The 15,165-nt window shown below is 48.9% G+C and overlaps 1 protein-coding gene across 4 annotated transcripts in view; it reads left to right on the forward strand.

Annotated features, from left to right (window-relative positions):
* Nucleotides 1–15,165, forward strand: part of GAS7 (growth arrest specific 7) — a 207,164-nt gene that overhangs the window by 139,471 nt on the left and 52,528 nt on the right. For all 4 annotated transcript variants that reach the window (XM_090291149.1, XM_090291150.1, XM_090291152.1 and 1 more), the window contains exon 3: nucleotides 14,749–14,829. In XM_090291149.1, coding sequence (XP_090147275.1) covers nucleotides 14,749–14,829 — 81 coding nt within the window. The remainder of the gene's footprint in view (nucleotides 1–14,748; nucleotides 14,830–15,165) is intronic.

A 15,165-nucleotide genomic window follows, 5' to 3' on the forward strand; every position in this document is an offset into this window, starting at 1 on the left:
GGTTTCTTCCAGGGCTGAGATGCATAAGCTGGAGCCTGAAAGGGCCCTGGTCATGTTTTATATAGTGTGAGGGGCATCCAAGGATTCTAGGTCACGTGGCCTCTGCCACAGAAGGGGGAGTGTGCCAGGCTGGGAGTCAAGGAGACTCCCTCCCCTCCCCCTTCCTGCCACAGATAAATACTTCGCTTGCTTTCTGCTGATGGTATATAAACATGATATGTGCTGGTTGGGGTGGGTACACTATGGAGAAGCATATCAAGAGGGCAGCGGGGCAAAGCCTTGGGAAACAGAGTGGAAAGGGTCAGGAGAGCACACAGTCACGGTGCTTTTGGACACGACATCCCCACCCAGCTGGCTCCATCCGGCACCCCAGGAGTGAATTCTTCTTACCAGGTGTGCAAATGCAGAAGCGTCTAGCCGCGGGCTTTAGGGCTGAGGACGAAGCCCGCGAGACGGTTCTGTGACAGCCTGCATATTTGTGGTCCTGCCGGATCTCTTCTTTGCTCTCAGAGCACCTGCCCGGTGAGGCTCACTTTCCTTTTTCTGGATCTCTTGGGGCAACGTAAATATTCGCTGTGGCTTCCAGCCGCACCACCTGCCTGGGGGCGATGGCATCAGCAGTGGATGCTTTCAAGTCAGAAGGAATTTGTGGGTTGCTTTCATTGTTGTGCCTTAAAAAAAATGTTTTTAATGGCGCTGCCTCCGACACCTGGAGGCAGAGTGAACTGTTGCCAAGAACACTGCCCCTCCTTGTCTTCCTCTAGGCCTGTGGTTCTCAAAGTGGGGTTCCCGGGCACCAACATCAACATACCTGGGAACTTGTTAGAAGTGCACTTCCTCGGGTCTCCCCAGACCTGGGAATCAGAAACTTTGGCACTGGGAAGCCGCCCTCTGTTCCCACCAGCCCTCTGGGTGATGCTGATGGGCCTCAAGTGCGGGAAGCACCACTCTGAGCCCACCGTGAAGGTTGCCCCTGCGTGTAGCATCCCACCGTTTCCCCAAGTGAATGAAGCTCTCGGGCCTCGTCGCTGAGCTTTTTTCCCTTTTCTTTTCTTCTCTTTTCTTTCCTTTAGCCTCCTCATGCAATTTCCCGAGGAATCCTATTTCATTCAGCTCCAAAATGCTGCCTATTCTTCTTCCCCAATTTGTGCCATCTCCTGTACCCTGAATGCCCTTCCTCGAGGCTTCTGCCCAGCCTTTCCATACCTATTTTGCAGTGTTGGTTCACGACAAGGACTTCTGTGTGTGCTTTGTGTCCCAGGGGCTGGGTGGCCTCCTGGGACTCCTGCAGCTCGGAGGTGCCTTCATGGCTGCGCCTCACAGAGATGATTACTTATTTCTATTCCTCAGAATAGCCATCGCTCTTTCTGACAATTTCCCTCTGTCTTGTGAAAAGCAACACTCTTAGTGATTTTGAGCATTATTTCTAAACGTCAAGTCACACCTTTTACTGGAAAGTCCTCTAAATATGGATTAGCGATGCAGAGCGATTGAAGTTCCTAAGTGCTGAGTTTCTCAGGAAACAAATCAAAAAGGTGATGTATGAGTGGAAAATACCACTTCCTGGGAAGAGAAACTTCACCGTTGAGCGGTGTGATTCTTCCACACAGAGATTATGGAAGACCTACTTGGGGCACGTTAAGAAGCCACAATTCAGCATGTTCACAGAACGTTGCAGAGACAATCTAATGGCTTGGAGGCTGGCGTTGGCTATTTACAGGGCCCTGCAGTTTGGTGCTCATCCATGGGCAGGGGCTGCTTTGTTATGGGAATGGAAGCGCACCCAAACTAGCTTATGAATAAGGCCATTTTAGAAAGCTATGGGGCATCACAGGGCAGGCCCCACTTCAGAGCTAGAAAATCAGGTGTCAAGCTGATCATCCTGTCTCTGGGACTTTGTGATGTCTTGTGCCCCTCCTTTCTCCAGGTTTGCTTCATACATTTCTTTAAAACTCTGCAGACTTGCCCTTTTCTCTTTAGCAGCCATTTAGCAGAAAATGGTCATGACAGCAGGAGGTGCTCACCCCAAATCCTGTTCATTGCTTCAAACAGCTGTGGCCAACGAGGGGCACCCCTGGGATTTGGACAATTCATAGAGAAGGGTCTCGACCATGTGCCGCAAGTAGTTCTAACTCTTTATGCTGGTTTATAATTCCAATGGTGGTTTTTCTAAAGTCCATCTCTACCTTCTACAATTTCCATTTTGGAGGTGACCCTTTAAAAAGGCCCTCACTCACAAAAGAAGGCAATATTTTCTTCTAGCACACTCATGGACATCTCCCTGCTCCTTAAAATGTTTAATCCAGATGGAATTTAATTTCAGAAAATGTGTGTGAAATGAATCCACCTCAAGATTTCTCAAATAGTTGTCCTAATTTTCTGACGGCACATACTGACTGAGTCAGCCCTCCCCCATTGCCCTGAAGAACATGCACTAAACCGGTCTATGTGGGTCTGCTTCTTGTTTTCCTTTTTCTGTCACTCTTTCTCTTTATTCCTGCTCCAACACTACACAGTTTTGTCTCTTTCGTGGGCAGTTCTAATGTACCTGGTAAAACGTTCAAATGGGGTGCCCTGTAGAATAGAGGTTTTTGGTTTTTTTGTTTGCTTGTTTCTTTTTTGTTTTACTTTGGTTTCATTTTAAAGAATTAGCCAACATCAACCCTGGCTAGTGTGGCTCAGTGGATTGATTGCCAGCCTGCGAACTGAAAGGTTGCTGGTTCGATTCCCAGTCAGGGCACATGCCTGGGTTGCGGGCCAGGTCCCCAGTTAGGGGTGTATCTCTCCCTCTCTTTCTCCCTCCATTCCCCTCTCTCTAAAAATAAATAAAGAGAGAGATAAGAATTAACCAGCACCAAATGCTGTGTAGTATTTTAGGAACTTTCCATGCTTATCCATTTTACTGAGGCCCTTTTATAAATGAGCCCCTGCATGCACAGGTCATGCCGTAGTGTGCTCGGCAGATGCTGCGCACATTGCTCCCCCAGATGGACCCCATTCACTGGAACAGCTGCACCCTATACCATCCTGTCAGCACAGCATAACCAGTCCCCTATTGGTGGGCATTCATGGTGTTACTCCAGAATTTTTTCCCTCTGACAAAAAAACAAACAAACAAACAAAAAAAAACCCTGCTCCAAACCCTGTCTTTCTACTTATGCCATCGTGCACCTGGAACTGTTGTCAATCAAGGGGCACGTGCACTTGGGGTTCTGAAACTTCTCCACACTGCCTTCAGAGGCACTCGCAGCCTGTTTTCAACATCTTTGCTCACTAGAGATTATCAGTCTTGAAAGATGTTACATTTATATCCAGTGGGTGAAAAAACAGTGTCTGTTGTCATCTTAGTTCTCATTTATCCAATTTTCAGAGAAAACAAGCATTCTTTCTTCTTTATTGATCATTTGTAATAGTTTTTCTCTGAATCACCCATATACAGGGTCTGTCCAGATAAAGTCCAGCCATTGTTAATATAACCAGAATGGTGTGCATGACATCGGTGTAACCTGGCAACCAAGAAGAGTGGACTAGAATGTGCATGCATGAACAATGATGACTTCACTGTACCAGTCAGTGGGGACAGTAGATGCCATTGAGTGAGCATGGGTACTGTGTGGCTGTCGCATTCAAAATGACTGAGCGAGTAGAGCAATGAATCTGCATCAAATTTTGTGTTAATCTTGAACATTCCTCCTCGGGAACTATTGGCATTATTCAGAAGGCTGCAGCTATAGGCAACTGGTGATTGGCAGCTTCATCACGACAACACTCCTGCTCATGCATCACGTCTTGTACAGAATTTTTTGGTGAAACCTCAAATCACCCAGGTGACTCAGCCCCCCTACAGCCCAGATGTGGCACCCTGTGACTTCTGGCTTTTCCCAAAACTAAAATCACCTTTGAAAGGGAAGAGATTTCAGACCATCAATGAGATTCACTGATGGCGATTGGAAGAAGTGTGTGAGGTCCTGAGGTGCCTACTTTGAAGGGGACTGAGGCGTCATTGTCCTGTGTACAATGTTTCTTGTATCTTATATCTTCTTCAGTAAATGTCTGTATTTTTTATAGTACATGGCTGGATACCTTCTGGACAGACCTCGTATGTTTTTTGCTCTTTTTCGTTTGGGCTGCTTGCTTGGTTTGTAATTCACATGAAGTGAAGGGAATTGGTGCTCTGTCTACTCTCCCTGTCTCTTTTCTATCTTTCCATCTGTTTATATGTTCTCATCTATACACACACACATGTGCACACATTCATTTTTTAAATCAGCCATTGACCATGTATTAATAATTGAACTTAGTTCTGTTAAGCTGTTCTGATCCGAGTCTTCATTCATCAAACGCTTATTGAGGGCCTACTGTGCTCAGTGCCGGGGAGACAGGCACACATGTGTGGGACACAGCCCCTGCCTCAAAGCACATCTGGTGGGAGGGGTGGACTTGGCAGCAGGAGTCATGGCTGCGGCGGGAAGAGGTCATCCATGCCTTCCCCCCGCCGTGTGGCAGCTCCCTGAGGACAGGCTGATGCTGGGAACTCCAGCTCCGTCCCAGGCCTGGTGCCTGCTCACAGTTAGTGCTCAGAAAGTCTGGAGGATGCTGATTGGGAGCACACAGGACCATGAGGTCACCCGGACTGTCCCCAGGTCCCAGCCAGGATGAGAATATCCTGTGGGTCCTGATCTGTCAGCTCTGTCTACGCCAGTTGCGTAACTTACACTCATCTTCCTTGTCCTGACTCGGGACTTTGCCTTCAGGGGCTTAAGATAAGGCTTTGTGAGGGAGGCATCCACCGCCACCTGTGCCCGCTTGCTAGAACCTTCTGGTGTCCTTTCCCTCCCGCCTCCCTTCGGTGCAATGCTTTCTCCTCTGTCTTTCTCACCCCCATATTCTAGGAAGGACTTCTAAGGACTCAGTCACGCTGAAGGGGTTATGAGAATTCACTCTAATTCATAAGTCTCCCCCCGGGAATCAAAACAGATACAAAGCCTCAGGTCACAGTTGGAGCTCTCTGGGGACAGACATTGTGAACCTGATATTTATAGAAGGTCAGGGTGAAGGTGATGGGCATTTGGGGGAGTCAGCCTCCGTGGCTACCACACATCTTGCTTCTCACCCCGCCTGAGCCCACGTCTGACCCGTGCCCTGGGGTTTTGTCTCGTCTTTGTCCCAGTCTGTGGCTAGTTCCGCACCATGTTACTATGCACTCTGCTAGTTTCCCTCCACCTGGTCAGTCCTTGAGACGGCTTGTTACAATGCTGACTTCTGGGTTCCACCCAAGACCTACGGAACCAGAATCTCAAAGTGTGGATCTGGGAATCAGTGTTTTTAACACGTGGCCCCTACGATCCTGATGGAAAACTACGTTTGGGAAGCCAGACTGGAGCTTTGCCAGACACCTGTGCTTAGGTTTTGGATCCTGAGTGTCCAGGCTTCGGTTTTGATAGAATTTGCTTCTTGGTATCTACTTATAATCTTCTTAACCCTAAGACGGGGGTCAACTGGCAGTTGGTTGTCAACATCTACTGGCTCAGTGACAAGACACCCTTTTCCTGCATTGTTGTCAACCCTCATTGCCCCCTCAACCCAAGTTGAGGGAGTTCACCTAGGTGTGCACTCTGGAAGGAGGCTGGTACGTCAGGGATCCTAGAGAGGCTGAAGGATAGGCTCAGAGAGTTGCAGGCAGCCTACCCCTTTCCTCACTAGAGTCCCTCCCCTGTTCCTGGCCCTGCTCTTCCCAGGCCTTGTGTGCAGGCTGGAGCCAGTCCAGAGCTTGGTTCAGGCCAGTATCAGAGGGCCAGGATCCCACCAGTCTCGGTACCATCTGTGAAATGGGCATACAGGCCCCCGGCCCACCTGGGTCGCAGAGTTGTGTAAGGATCCTCTGAGCTGCTGTAAAGTAGGAAGTTGCGGACCCTGGATAGTGATGTTTCTCTGGGTAACCAAGGGACACCCCGATATCTCAGAAATGCCAAGAAGGCATTGTAGTGCCCTCTTCCCCATTAGCTCATCGAGGGATCCCTCCCCACCTCCCTTTGGGAGATGTGCTCTGTGAAGCTTGGAGGGTGGAAGTTGGGAACAGAGAGAAGGGAGGTTTTTGTTCTGTTGGTATTATTGTTGTGGGTTAATGTGCTTCGGGGGCTCACCGTCTGTCAGAGACTGCTGGGAGCTCTCTGTGCCTCACCGGCTGGTCGCCCCACCACCAGGCTCCTGCGGTGTTGCCCCTGCCTTACTGTGAGGGAACTGAGGCTGAGGACCACGCTGTGCATGTAGAGCTGGACCTGGGCTTCAACACTGTCTGAGCTCTAGGCTGCCTCAGAATACTTGAGGGCTGAGTCTCCATTCCATTTCTTTCCTCTCTCATGACAGCGGCATCCTGGTGTCCCCAGCTCTCATTGCTCAGGGCAGCGCTGCAGGGCTGGCAGGGCTGTACCTCCCCCGCTCCCTTCTCCCCTTGCCCAGCCCTGACTCCTGCCATGCATTTGTCAGTGGAGACCTCAGGTGTCCAAGGCCTGGGGTCTGGGTTTGCTGAAGCTCCAGGCCCTGTGGCCACGGTCAAGACTTTCTGGCGGCCTGAGACTAGAGGGGCCAGCCCAGGCTCAGCAGCCCTCCTGCTGGTGGTCACGCCTGGGCAACCCTGCAGAGCACAGTCCTTGGCCGTCAGGGGCTCGGCAGGTGTTTGTGATGACCCCATGTGTCTTTCCATTTGCTGCGAGGTCAGCTGCGCTGCCCCTTCCCGAGGGACCTGAGCTGTGTGTGGACAGGGTCGGGGCAGGTGTGGAAGCCCCCACGGGAGGTGGCTCTGAATGAAGCTTCCCAAGCAAGAATCTCTTCAGTCAGGCCGTTCTTCCACATGTCACTAGATCATTCAGGAATCATCTCCATGCCCACGGGGCCTGAAAACAGCGTGGAGTAGCATGGCTCCAGAGCGGGGGCAGGGGTCGTTGCCTGGCACCCCCTTCTGCGACCCTGCCTGAGTGATGCACCCGCAGATCCACAGAGCCTGGGCTCTCAGGGGAGGGGATGCTTCCAATGAGGTCCGCAGGGCTGGAGTCGCACCTGGGTGGCCCCTGTCCTATGGCACCCTGTCTGACCCCTGCCTGTCCTCTGGAGGGTGTTCGAGAGGAGCCCAAGCTTGTCAGGCCTCTGGAGCAGTGACAGGCTGGTCAGGGAGAGGCAGCATTCACAAATGGCACCACTAGAGTACCTGACATGCTCAGGGCACAGTTGGCTCATTCCAGGAAGCATCCTCAGACGCAGACCCTGGCACAGCAGCAGCCATGGATCGTGTCCCTTAGCTACTTAAAACCCCGCAACGGCCCTGACCCACGCGTCTCAGTGGGTTGGGCGTCGTTCTACAAAGCAAGCGAAAGGTTGCTAGTACAGGGCCCAATTAGGGCATGTGCCTGAGTTGTGGGTTCCGTTTCCAGTCAAGCACATGCAAGAGGGACCCGATAGATGTCTCTCTCCCTCTCTTTCTCCCTCCCTTCCTCCCTCTCTAAAAATAAATAAATAACATTTAAAAAAATACTCTGCAATGGCTGACCCTACATTCAAAATAAAAGCCAGAGTCCTTGTCATGATCTTTAAGACCCTAGAACCGTGGTTCTTAAACCTGGGCATCCACCAAAATCATCTGGCAGGTTGGTTAAAACATAGATCACAGGGTCCACCCTCAGAGTTCCTGATTTAGGAACCTGGGGAGGGCCAAGAACCTGCATTTCTAATGAGTTAGGTCCCAGGGAACACTCCTGGTCTGGGGACCCCCTTTGAGAAACTGCCTTGGATGACCCATCGCAGCCCCTGATCCCTCTGACCTCTTCCACTTCCGTCTCTTCACACACACCATACTCCTTGCTGCTCTTTGAAGATCAAGATCTGTGCCTGCCTCTGAGCCTTTTTACTTCTGTTCCCTCAGCCTGGGATTCTCTTCCCTCAGACACATGCCTGGCCTACTCTTTCACTAGTGGGGTAGCCAGCTTCCAGAACGGCCCGGTGCACCCCTGTCCTGTCACTCACGCCCTAGTGAGGCCCTCCCCCTTCTGCCAGGGTTGGTCTCTGTGACCAGTAGAATCTGGCGGTCATGACGGAGCATCGCTTCTGAGGCTAGGCCATAAAAGATGGCATGGCTCCACTGCTCTCCTGGCTCACTCACTCTCAGGGCAGGCAGCTGCCAGGGTGGAGGCATCCCTGCAGCCGGAACTACGCTCCTGCCCCATGCAGTGAGCCATCTGGAAAGTAGTGCCTGCAGCCCAGTCAAGCCCTCAGTGATGCCAGAGGTGATGATACACTGACTGCAGCCTCGCGGGAGAGCCTGCGCCAGAGCCACCGGCTCTGCCGCTCCCAGTGCCGGCCTCACTGAATCCAGGGGGCAAGAAATGCTTGTTTATTTAAGCTGCCAAGTTTGGGGTAATTTGTGATGCAGCAATAGATAATAATAAAGGTGCCTTTCACATTGACCAAAGTTACATACTTTTCTAATAACACTTCTTATCCCCTTCTCTGCTTTAATCTCCTTAGTACGTACCACCATCCAACCTGATATGTTTTACTTATTTATTACCTGTCTCCTGGCATGATTTCCTCCCCTGACCCCCCATTAGAAATAGTTTAAGTTTTTATTCATCAGAAATTTTATATACTGATAGTCCGAACTTAGGATAGTATCACTACTATTAGAATGTAAGCTGAAGGAGGAGGAAGGAGTTCAACCTGTCAAAGTCCCTGCACTTTCTCCCATGTCAAGAACAGTGCCAGATACAGAGTAGGCCCTCAAATATTATAATAATTAATAATATATTAAGATGTAAAATTATATATTAATATTATAATCAACAACATAATTTATTACATTAAATACCTATCACATATTTAGGTAATAAATATTTGTTATAGTAAATGAACAACACTAATTTTGAGTGGTGTAGAGATGGAAACAGCACAGACTGCCTGCAGCTCCCAGGGCCCCCGCACGGAGCTCAGGGGTGTTGGTGTGGCTGCCACAGGGTGGTCTTTGCTGTCAGACTGAGTCCCAGCTCTGCTGTTTCTCACTGAGGCCTCAGTGTCTTCCACTAAAAATAGAAATGATAGCACCCCTTTATAATGTTTTCTGGCTACTGAAGGGGACACCCAGTGTGAGGGGACTTGAAGTGGGCCAGGCACAGATGGCTGTTCAGAGAACAGTAGTTTCTCATTTAACTTCAGGAAGGGGCTAGGAATATTCCGTAGCCAGAGACCCCTAACTGGGCCGTGGTTACAAAGCCAGGGGCCCAGGAAGCACTGATGTGTGGGAGGAGACCAGAGGCTCTGCCACTGGGTGTCCCCAGGGAGAGCAAAGCAAGACCTCCAGGTGCTAACGGCTCCCACGGTGGCCTGCGGCAGCTTTCATTCTCTAGAGGGCTGGCCCGACCCCTGGACTGGGGCACGGGGCTCCTGTGATTCTCCTGGACTCATCTGCCTGGTTAGGGGAGGGCATGTGGATAGCAGCCTGGTAGTAACCCAGCTTCCAGATGAGGGGTGACAAGGGCTACAGATGGGGCCAGCAGGGCTGCCGTCTGTCTAGGAAAACCTAAGTCCCCCAGGCCCTCCCGGTGAGGAAAACAGGGGCCAGGAGAGAAGCCACAGCTAAGAGGAGTATAAAAAAAGAGGCAAAGAGGAGGGGACCAAGGAATCTCAGATTCCAGCCATTGCTGGTACCTGTGCTTATTTTACCTGGCAGCCACTGGGGGCAGCAGAGAACCACCCCAAGGCCAGGAAATGGACCAGTCAGGAGCAGGAGGCCACCAGTGATGGCGTGGGAAGGAGGTTGAGGGAGTATGAGGTGAAACCTAGACTTACCGGTGAGCCCAAGGCAGATCACTATGACCAGTGGCCTAGGTCCAGGAAAGCTTGTGTCTTCCCTGTGAGAAGTTAATACCTCTCTTAACAAGGCGAACTGAAGTCCAAAAGTGACTTGAAAATCAGTAACTCCTACTTCATGTACTGTTTTATTATTAGTATTACTATTGTTCTTGTTATCCTAAGGAGGGCATGCCTGTGATCTGAAAGCCAGATTTACATCGCTTTCATCCTTTCAAGTGTACTCTTTCTTTAAAGGTTTTATTCTACGTGGGGCAACCACGTTAATCCGTTGATGCGGAAATTACAGCTTCTGGCTTATAGCCTTGGTGGCTCGAATAGCAGCTTCTGTCAGCCTGGTTTGGTTCATGTCAGTTCATGTGTGTGTGTTGGGCCCCCCCGGTTTTGGTGGAAGAGGTCCGAATTGAGTCTGAGTTGCCTTTAGGGAAAAATGTGTTTCTCATGACTTGGGTTGGATGGAGCTCTCTGGGAGAGCATCTCACTTTTTCCATTCACCTGACCTTGTCTCCAGAGCCTCTGGGACGTGCAAGGCAGTGACTCTGTTAGGAGTCTGGATGGTCACCTGGAATGACCTAGAACTCCAGGGATGGAACCCCAGAGAATGCAAAAGTGTCTCAATCCAGAGGAACACAGGCCCTGAGCTGCCCCTGCAGTTTTTCTTTGGCTTGGTTGGGGGCCTGGTGTGCTGTAAATAGATGAGCGAGTCTTGTATTGGAAACGACCTGGAAATGGCTTCCTCCCTGTGGGTGGTATGGTCATCTGGGCTGGTGGTTCCTGCCACTGGTGAGGTCACTCAGCCAGAGCCACAGTGGTGCTCTCTGGATGTCTGCCTGGCCTGGCCTCTCTCTGCCCGAGGCTTCTGGTGACTTTGTGTTTTGGATTGGTTGGAACTGGCTCAGACTGGGAAATGGGCAGGGACAAATCCTTCAGGCAGCTGCATTGTCTCTGCGAGATCCCTGGAGGATTCTCCAAGTCTTGGTGTCTGAGCACCAGTCAGCACATCCTTCTCCCTTGGGGAAGCCACTGAGCCTGCTCTTCTGTTCACTCCTCATGGAAGACCCCATGGCTCTCTTGTTCCAGGTCACATGCTCCCTGCTGCTTCCCTTACTTGCCCTCCATTCTGTATACTTTCCCTTCAGAAAGGGAAAGAGAAGAGAAAGGGTCCACATTACCACCCAATTCCCAGAGCTGTAAGCTCCTTACACCCAAACAATGGGTCAGAAGATTTTAAGATCATCAATCAAAGCCTCAGAGCAGGAGTATTGCGGCATAAAAGACCAGTCAGCCCTACCCCTTCTTTTTTTTGAATTAAGAATTGGAGGACCAGAGAGGGAGAGTGTCTTGCCCTGGCCTGCACAGCAGATTAGAGGCAGAGCTGAGGCAAAACCCCTCTTCTTTTAAAACCTAATTGAGAGAAGCTATTGAAAGAGTTTTACTTGTTTTTGTTTTGTTTTGTTTTGTTTTTTTAAAAAATAATTTATTTGTTTGTTTGTTTATATATTTTTAGAGAGGGGAGAGGAGAAAGAGAGGGAGAGAAACATCACTGTGTGGTTGCCTCTCACTCGTGCCCCCAACAGGGGACCTGACGTGCAACTTAGTCATGTGCTCTGACTGGGAATTGAACCAGCGACTCTTGGCTCGCAGGCCAACGTTCAATCCACTGAGCCACAGCAGCCAGGGGTCGAGTTTTACTTGTTTTTATTTTTAATATTTGAGACACTTGAATTTTCAGGATTAGAAATTTTTATTATATTCATACATTGAGCTAACTTTAAAAAGAACTTTATGTTAAATGCTTGCATATGAACATTTGGCCTGAGGACAATGACCGCCTTGGGTGGATACCGTTGTCAATCTTGTTTACGGAGGAGGAAACTGAGACGCTGAGAGCACTTGGCCAGGGTTATACCGGTGTTAAGAGGCGGAGCTGGGATTTAAACTCAGGCAGTCCAGCTCAAGACCCTCTGCTGTTAATCCCTTCTAACCTCCAGACTGCCCAACACATTTAATGACTTTGGGAAGATACTCATAAAAGTCTACCCATGAAGAGAACATACAGTATGATTTTGCTCTCTTTTAAAGATTTATAAATGCCTGGAAGACAAATTGACATATAGTGACCAGCATGTTGGTAGTAATGACCTCCCAGTTGTGGGATTATGGGTGATACTTCTTTCTTCTTTGTGCTTCTCTATAGCATCCTATTTTATATGGTAAGAAAGTATTATTTTCATCACTAGATAATTTTATTTCCAGCACTTGATAATTTTATGAGAATGAAATGGGTGAAGTAGTGTTTGAGGGACAAAACTGTAGCTGTAGTATTAGCTTTCCTTCCAGATGGACCAGGTGGCAGGGCACCAGAAGAGGGGCCCAGTCAGATGCAGCAATTGTGATTCAAACAAGAAGTAGAGCCTTCCAGTCAAGATGGAGGTGTAGGTAGACAGACATCCTTTGCCTTCTCACGCAACCATAAAAAGAACTACAACCAGATCTCAAAATATAAAAATAAAAATAACAACCAGAAATGTCAGGAAATCGAGTTATATGAAAGTCTGACAACCAAGGATTTAAAGAAGCCACGTTCATCCATAAGGTAGGAGGGGGCAGTCATGGAGATGGGGTAGAGAAGCAGTGTGGCTCAGACAAGCAGTGGCAGTGGCAGTGGCAGTATAGACAATCCCACATTCACGTGTGCTGTATAAAAATAGGGAGGGATACCCTAGGATTGAGTGATCCCAGCCACAGGCCAGACCACACAGCCCAGGGTTTCAGCATTGGAAAGATAAACCCCCATTACCTCTGGCTGTAAAAAACAGTGGGGGTTGGGTCAGTGGAAGAAACTGCCTGATTTTTGCCACTTAAAGGGCCCACGTGGTCTTAGAATGTAAGCAAACCTCAGGGAAGCAACTGGAAGGGCACCAATCACATAGGGGAGGTAGGGGAAGTGACAGGAAATGGGGTGAGTACCATGCAAATCACCAGAAACCAGGCAGTGGCATTGTCCCCTTTCTGAGCCCCCCACCACAACCAGAGCCACAAATCAGTGAAGAGGGTGGTCCCGCCCTGGCAAATACCTAAGGCTCCACCCCACACAATTTACAGGTACCTTTGCTATATAGGCCACGCTACTAAGGGAGTAAAAGAAACTCTACCCAATACACAGAAACAAACACAGAGAGACTGTCAAGTTGAGGAGGCAAAAAAATATGGCCCAAATGAAAGAACAGAACAAAACCTCAGAAAAAGAACTAAATAAAATGGAGATAAGCAACCTATAAGATGCAGAGGATACTCAGAGAACTCCTGGAGTATGGCAAAAAAATAAAAGAAGAAACGAAGGTAACACAAAGTGAAATAAAGAAAAATATACAGGGAACCAACAGTGAAGGGAAAGAAGCCGGAATTCAAATCAACTATTTGGAACAAAAGGAAGAAGTAAACATTCAACCAGAACAGGAAGAAGAAACAAGAATGCAAAAAAAATCGAGAAGAGGCTTAGGAACCTCTGGGACAACTTTAAATGTACCAATATCCAAATCTTAGGTGTGCCAGAAGGAGAAGAGGAAGAGCAAGAAATTGAAAACTTATTTGAAAAAATAATGGAGAAAAACTTCCCTAATTTGGTGAAGGAAATAGACATACAAGTCCAAGAAGCATAGAGAGTCCCAAACATATTGTATCCAAAGAGGACTACACCAAGACACATCATCATTAAAATGCTAAAGATAAAGAACCTTAAAAGCAGCAAGAGAAAAACAGAGTTACCTACAAAGGAGTTCCCATAAGATTGTCAGCTGATTTCTCAAAAGAAAATTTGCAGGCAAGAAGGGACTGGCAAGAAGTATTCAAAGTGATGAAAAGCAATGACCTACAACCTAGATTACTCTATCCAGCAAAGCTATCATTTAGAATGGAAGGGCAGATGAAGTACTTCCCAGACAAGGTAAAGCTAAAGGAGTTCATCATCACCAAGCTATTATTATATGAAATGTCTACGGACTTACTTAAGAAAAAGATCAAAACTATGAACATTAAAATGACAACAAACTCACAACTATCAATAACTGAATCTAAAAAATAAAGACAAAAACAAACTAAACAAACAACCAGAATAGAAACAGAACCATAGGTATGGGGATCATTTGGAGGGTTATCAGCTGGGAGGGGGAAGGTGGAGAAATGGGGAAATGGTGCAGGGATCAGGAAGCATAATTGGTTGGTACAAAATAGACAGGGGGAAGTTAAGAATAATGTAGGAAAGGGTGAAGCCAAAGAACTTACACACACGACCCATGGACATGAACTAAGAGGGTATTGCTGGAGGGAAGGGGGGGTACCGGGTAGAGGAGGACAAAGTGGCAGAAATTGGGACAACTATAACAGCATGATCAATAAAATATACTTAAAAAAAAAGATGTAGAACAGACTTTGGAAATCACCCCCTTTGACAAAGGACCATGTTCTGTACCGACCCCCAAGGCAAGGCTCTTCCTCTGTGCTCTGGGGTTTCAGTGACAATAGCATTCGGGGGGAAATGCCTGGCTGGCATCTAGGGTCCCAGGACTAGAGACAGAAGGGTCCCAGGAAGTCCATGAGTTGGCAGCCTCTGGGGTAAGGGAGGGAGGGGCACTGGGGAAAGGGTTCAGAGGATCCCAGTAAAGGCCATGCAGCTGGTCCCCGAGGCATGGAGAAGGGTCCCCAGCAAAGAAGTTCTGTTGTCATGGGAGGTGGAAAAGCTATGGGAGAAAGAGGCTCCTAGTTCCTGGGTTTAGAGAGGAAGGTGATCAGCCAAGACTTATTTTCAGCTCTCATCATCTAGTTCTGCTCTGTGACCCTCTGAGGTTCTGCCTTATGAAGTTCTGAAAGCGATCTTGTTCTTTCTTTGACCAGAGACCACCTGGGAGCGCCCCAGCAGTTCTCCGGGGATTCCAGCCAGCCCTGGCACTCACAGGAGCTCTCTGCCTCCAACAGGTACTGTTCACTTACCCCTGTGGGGCAGCTGGGATGGGCCACACACCCACCGTCATTGGAAGGGTCAAGACACCTGGTGTCTGACACCTGGCTCGTGATCTTATGGACCAAACCCAGGGAGGGGCCTAGAGGGGTAGGAGGCCCCATAAGCCCATTACCCATCCAGTGATATTGCCCTGGTAGCTCACCCTCACTCCTGCTCAGGTGTTTAGTGAGAGGAGTCTGCTGGGTGTGGTGAGGCATCAGACCTGTCTGCCATTGCAGGGACCTGAAGCAGGGGCAGAACTGCTCCACGCGGTTCCCAAAGGCTTCAAGGAGTAGAAGTTAAAGGGAGGC

This window comes from Furipterus horrens, unplaced genomic scaffold, assembly GCF_987537825.1.
Source record: "Furipterus horrens unplaced genomic scaffold, mFurHor1.1.pri manual_scaffold_11, whole genome shotgun sequence".
Classification (NCBI taxonomy): Eukaryota; Metazoa; Chordata; class Mammalia; order Chiroptera; family Furipteridae; genus Furipterus; species Furipterus horrens.